This window comes from Nicotiana sylvestris, chromosome 11 (genome assembly GCF_000393655.2).
Source record: "Nicotiana sylvestris chromosome 11, ASM39365v2, whole genome shotgun sequence".
NCBI lineage: Eukaryota > Viridiplantae > Streptophyta > Magnoliopsida > Solanales > Solanaceae > Nicotiana > Nicotiana sylvestris.
In genome coordinates, this window is record NC_091067.1 from 154,244,156 (window position 1) to 154,250,569 (window position 6,414).

The 6,414-nt window shown below is 33.5% G+C and overlaps 1 protein-coding gene across 1 annotated transcript; it reads left to right on the top strand.

Annotated features, from left to right (window-relative positions):
- The first annotated feature begins 3,264 nt into the window (after positions 1 to 3,264).
- On the top strand, positions 3,265 to 6,320 carry LOC104210792 (nicotine N-demethylase CYP82E4). Its single transcript, XM_009759760.2, has 2 exons — positions 3,265 to 4,233; positions 5,478 to 6,320. Exons 1-2 carry the CDS (start codon positions 3,295 to 3,297, stop codon positions 6,090 to 6,092), a joined length of 1,554 nt encoding a protein of 517 aa, XP_009758062.2. The 5' UTR covers positions 3,265 to 3,294; the 3' UTR covers positions 6,093 to 6,320.
- The last annotated feature ends 94 nt before the right edge of the window (positions 6,321 to 6,414 follow it).

The window sequence follows — 6,414 nt, forward strand, 5'->3', positions numbered from 1 at the left end:
TGGTTTCGGTTTGACTTATTTTAGTTAAAACCAAAATAAACCATTATGGTAAGTTTTTTTTTTCCAATACCAAACCAAATCAAACCAAACCACAAATCGAATCTTTTTTCGATTTGATTCGGATTATTGGTTTGATGTTGTTTATCGATTTCTTTGTACACCCCTAATCTGAACTACCACTTTTCCAATACATACAAATATATCAAAAAGCACCATGAACTAGATACAGCATAGTAGCGGCCAACATCCGAAAAAAACAAAGGGACAAGCGTGCCCACTTTGTTGTCCAGTTTGGGATAACATCTATACCCGCTTTTTTGGGTCACGTTTTAACTTGTGCCCGCTTTGCAAAAAAAAATTGTAAGTGTGCCCACTTTTTCACAGTACTTCAGCTTACGGGGCTGAAGTAGCAAAGACAATCACGCAAAACTTCACCATTCTAGTAGCCTGCCTGAAGTAGACCAAGTGTCCTGAACTTAAGCATTCTAGTGCTGAAGTTTTGTTCTCTATTTGATGAACTTGTTTTTGTTTATAATTGCTAAACTTAAGCATTCTAGTGCTGAAGTTTTGTTCTCTACTTGCTGAACTTAAGCATTTAGTGCTGAAGTTTTTTTGTCATGGATAAGCTTTTTCAAAAACTTCAGCAGAAGATGCTGAAGTTATTTAGTTCATTTATAAAAACTTCAGCACTAAATAAGTTGTAGTTTTTTTGTCCTGGATAAGTTTTTTCAATAACTTTAGTGCTTAAATTTTTATAAAAAATAAAAATTTTAAGACAATTCAAGAAAATTCAAATATGTAAAAAGAACATAAGAAATTTATATTTGTTCCTATGTCGTGATGAAGAAGATAACCGTATAGTGTATAGTACCTAACATTTTCACCAATAAATCAGATTGTCGAGAGCCCGTGGAATTGTGCGATAGTCAAAATAGTCAGCTCATCAATTAGGTGAACAATTCAAAAGGACTCTCATAAAAGAAATATCTTAGGCTTTCATGAGATTCATCGTACCATCACCAGCACCAACAGCAACAGAATAAAGAAGAAGAAGAAAACGAATGAGGAAAAGATGAGGAGAAAGAAGACTGAAGTTGTTTAAAAAGTGAGTACAAGTTAAAACTTTTAAAAAAAATAGGTATAGGTTAAATGAGGGCTACCAAATAGAGCGTCCCGTGCAATTTTTACCGCCAGTGGCGTATGCAAAATTTTTGTAAGCGTTGTCAATATTTGAATAAGTGAAGAAATAAATAAATCTCTATAACGGCACGCGATGTCATTTTTTATATTTGTACCCAGATTTTTATCTTGCTTATTATTTATACATACATGTTTAAGAAAATTTTTGACGAAGTGGTGTCGTGTGGCACCGCTATTGAGATAAGATGCCTACGCCTCTGGATCCAAAAGCAACTCTAGTCTTCACTAAACTCTCTCAAAATTGAGATATGAATTCCAAAGGATATTCTCAAATCGTATGCAATAACACCAAATTCAAACAAAAAATAATCTCGCAAAATCTAAATTCAATTATATTGGGATGTGAATTCAATTAATTGATTAATATTTGTGTCCCTTTTTAGATTATGGATTTATATTCTGGGATGTGAATGATGTCTGATCTTATGATTTTGAGTACCAAAATTCATCACTAATATTTATTCTCGGCTTGAGTGTGCTTTGTGAGAGAGAGATATAGAGAGAAAATGAGAAATATTAGAACTTAAAAATACAAAAAAAAAATAGAGTTTAATCCATTACATTATATACAATTGATAAATATAATTATGATAGGTAATTAAATTAGAACCTCCATAATAGTGGTAATTAAGTTTATAATCTTGCGGTAAAAATTCCTAAAATCAACACCTAGTAACAAAAAAAAGGGTCGTCAGTTCACAAAGTATCCTACGTTTATGCAGGTCCCGGGAAGGACCGCATCTCAAGGGGTGTGATGTAAACAATTTACCTCGATGCAAGCATTAGCGGCTGCTTCCACGGCTTAAACCCGTAGCCTATAGATCACGAAGACAACTTTACTATTTTAACACGTAGCAAATTACTAATAAAAACAGTTCTAACATAGCACATCAAAATGTAAATGATTGAAGAAAAAGATGACTTTTATAAACGGAAAAAAAAAAGAAAAACATTTACGTGTGGGATTGAACAGAGATTGTGGCTCTGCTATTTCTGATATTGAAATTCATTGACTTTTTTAGTCGAATACCAAAAGAGTAAGTGAAGTTTCATTTGCAAAGGTCTAGGAAAAGGAAAAGGACACATTCGGAACACACTTTGATTCTGACTTGATGTTTGACTATTTATGTTTCTAGCCAATAGAGGAGAGGAATACTACGTTACGTATGGGGTTTGAACCCTTCACCTCAACTATCGAAGCCGTAGAACTTATCAAGTGACTTATTCCAAAATTTACGTAGTAAATTAAGTTATATTTCTTTTGTTTTGTTTGTAACATAAATCTTTTGTTTACATATTTAGTTAAATCTTAGCCCAACCCTATCGATGGTTGATTTTTTTTCTTTTAATTTTGATTTATTCTATCCTGTAACTTCGATTTACTCGGCTTGAATAATAATTAGTGCATAAAGTTATAGACTATAATATTTTTAATTGAAGTACTCACAAAATTAAAAAAAAAAAACGTTCTAAGCTCACAGGACACAAAATCTTTATCTAAAACCAGCTAGTATCAATAGAGAGAGAATAAATTTGATCATTGACAATGACTTGTTACTTGCTTAGAGTTAATTGTTGAACTTAGAGGATATAATAAAGAATAATCAAACAGATACGACATCAATCCACGAGTAACGGAGTAAGAAATACCTTAAAATCGTAGAAACATTACATTTAAATTGCTTGACAGCCTAGATAGCAAGATCAAAATCTGCGGTCTATCTTGTTCCGCCATATTCTTAAAGAAGTAATGAGCTTTATCGGCAACCTCAACATGAATGCAAAAGAAAAGTATTGTGTAACTTAATATGTTATAATCAATGATATGTGTAATGTATAACTTAGTATAGATTTCGATACGGTATTGATATGTCAGTGTTATTTTTTTAAATACCAAATATCATACTTGACACCGATTTTTTTCAAAAACTTAACCCAATTGCCCTACCAACTAAAATATTGAATATCAAACACTAATGTTTTCGACTTCGGTACGACAGTTCTCTATTTCCCATATTATGCACACCCTACAATTACTTATAAAAAGGAAGTTGCCGATAGTTTGATTCTCAAGTTCTTATCTAAAAATTCATAATGGTTTTTCCCATAGAAGCCTTTGTAGGACTAGTAACCTTCACATTTCTCTTATACTTCCTATGGACAAAAAAATCTCAAAAACTTCCAAAACCCTTACCACCGAAAATCCCCGGAGGATGGCCGGTAATCGGCCATCTTTTTCACTTCAATAACGACGGCGACGACCGTCCATTAGCTCGAAAACTCGGAGACTTAGCTGATAAATACGGCCCCGTTTTCACTTTTCGGCTAGGTCTTCCCCTTGTGCTAGTTGTAAGCAGTTACGAAGCTATAAAAGATTGCTTCTCTACAAATGACGCCATTTTCTCCAATCGTCCAGCTTTTCTTTACGGCGAATACCTTGGCTACAATAATACAATGCTTTTTCTAGCAAATTACGGACCTTACTGGCGAAAAAATCGTAAATTAGTCATTCAGGAAGTTCTCTCTGCTAGTCGTCTCGAAAAATTCAAACAAGTGAGATTCACCAGAATTCAAACGAGCATTAAGAATTTATACACTCGAATTAATGGAAATTCGAGTACGATAAATCTAACTGATTGGTTAGAAGAATTGAATTTTGGTCTGATCGTGAAAATGATCGCTGGGAAAAATTATGAATCCGGTAAAGGAGATGAACAAGTGGAAAGATTTAAGAATGCGTTTAAGGATTTTATGGTTTTATCAATGGAATTTGTATTATGGGATGCATTTCCAATTCCATTATTTAAATGGGTGGATTTTCAAGGTCATATTAAGGCAATGAAAAGGACATTTAAGGATATAGATTCTGTTTTTCAGAACTGGTTAGAGGAACATATTAATAAAAGAGAAAAAATGGAGGTTGGTGCAGAAGGGAATGAACAAGATTTCATTGATGTGGTGCTTTCAAAATTGAGTAAAGAATATCTTGATGAAGGTTACTCTCGTGATACTGTCATTAAAGCAACAGTTTTTGTAAGTTCATCTGTCATTATTCATCTATTCAGTTTAATTTTTGGTTAATGGACAGGTTAATAATAATTTGAAGCAACGGTAAAGTTGTCTCTGTCTACAGGTTCGAGCCATGGAAGCAACAACTAATGCTTGCATTAGAGTAGGTTGTCTGCATCATACCCCTTGGGTGTGGCTCTTCCTCGAACCCTATATGAATGCAGGATGTTTTGTGCACCAGATTGTCCTTTTTAGACTATCTAAATATTAAGGATGATTATTATATATAGTAAAAATATAGAATGATAAATGAAAACGATAGAAATTTTTTTGGGGTCCGCCTAATTTGGATTCGTAGCTTTGAAAGGTAAAACGATCGCTACCATTCGGGACTTCACTCTGGAGTTATATTTTGAGAGCCCTGATTGAGAATGGAAGAATATTTGTCACTCCACAACTTTTGACGTAAAAGATGAGATATATAACCTCTTATAATTGATTAAATCACGTTGATAGAATAAAACTTCTTTTACTCCCATTGAGCATAACAAAAAAGAAATTAAAGGGGCTTCTTCTCTTTGCTAGGGAGAAATTCTTTGATTACAACAACAACAACCAGTATAAATCTCATTTAGTGGGGTCTGGGGAGGGTAGTGCGTACGCAAACCTTACCCCTACCCTGGGGTAGAGAGGTTGTTTCCAATAGACCCTCGGCATCCTTTCCTCCAAGAACTTCCCACCTTGCTCCTGGGGAGATTCGAACTCACAACCTCTTGGTTGGAAATGCAGAAATTCTTTGATTGTTTTTTTAATATAGATTCATGTCCTTTTTTTTTTATTTCTATTAATGAAGGTGCTTGAACCAGTTTGCGTGCCTTTTATATTTGTACCAGCAATATAAAATAGTCAAAGTAAATACTCATGTCATTTGGTTTGCGAAGTTATACTAAAATTATATAATACGGCATTAAATAATAGTGATTATTTAGAGAATATCCTTTTTTCTTGGGTAAATATTTGATTTTTTAGATTAAAAATAAAATATATAGGTAAGGTATAAAACGTGTGTTTGATTCTTACACTAAATAAACTTGACCTCTTACAACTCTAAGAGAAGTTGAAATAAATGAATTATTTTATTGTTAATCAATTAAGAAAAAATCATAGTATAGATGAGATGTGCATACTTAGCTTTAAAATTACTATACTAACTAGAACAAGGTATGCGAATAATTGATATTCCTTTTTAAACTATTTTTTTTCCACAGAGTTTGGTCTTGGATGCAGCAGACACAGTTGCTCTTCACATAAATTGGGGAATGACATTATTGATAAACAATCAAAATGCCTTGATGAAAGCACAAGAAGAGATAGACACAAAAGTTGGTAAGGATAGATGGGTAGAAGAGAGTGATATTAAGGATTTAGTATACCTCCAAGCTATTGTTAAAGAGGTGTTACGATTATATCCACCAGGACCTTTGTTAGTACCACATGAAAATGTAAAGGATTGTGTTGTTAGTGGATATCACATTCCTAAAGGGACTAGATTATTCGCAAACGTCATGAAATTGCAGCGCGATCCTAAACTCTGGTCAAATCCTGATAAGTTCGATCCAGAGAGATTCATCGCTGGTGATATTGACTTCCGTGGTCACCACTATGAGTTTATCCCATTTGGTTCTGGAAGACGATCTTGTCCGGGGATGACTTATGCATTGCAAGTGGAACACCTAACAATGGCACATTTAATCCAGGGTTTCAATTACAAAACTCCAAATGACGAGGCCTTGGATATGAAGGAAGGTGCAGGCATAACAATACGTAAGGTAAATCCAGTGGAATTGATAATAACGCCTCGCTTGGCACCTGAGCTTTACTAAAACCTAAGATCTTTCATCTTGGTTGATCATTGTTTAATACTCCTAGATGGGTATTCATTTACCTTTTTTCAATTAATTGCATGTACGAGCTTTTTTAATTTGGTATATTTGTAACAATAAGTAAAGAATGATTGTGCTAATATATAAAGATTTGCAGAAGATAATTGACTGATTGTACCACAATTTCATATGTTAGTGTTAATTATCTACTTGATCAACAACTTAATCTATGTTTGAAATTTGCCTAATATCGTGATATTACTCCATCAAATTCAAGAAATAATCATTTCCTACTCTTTACTGGACTGGACATTCTTTCAAT

Excerpts from the sequence above, each read along its gene's own strand:
- LOC104210792 (XM_009759760.2), top strand. The coding sequence starts at position 3,295 with ATGGTTTTTCCCATAGAAGCCTTTGTAGGACTAGTAACCTTCACATTT. Across the intron at positions 4,234-5,477 it reads TCATTAAAGCAACAGTTTTT|AGTTTGGTCTTGGATGCAGC; the intron begins GTAAGTTCATCT and ends TTTTTTCCACAG.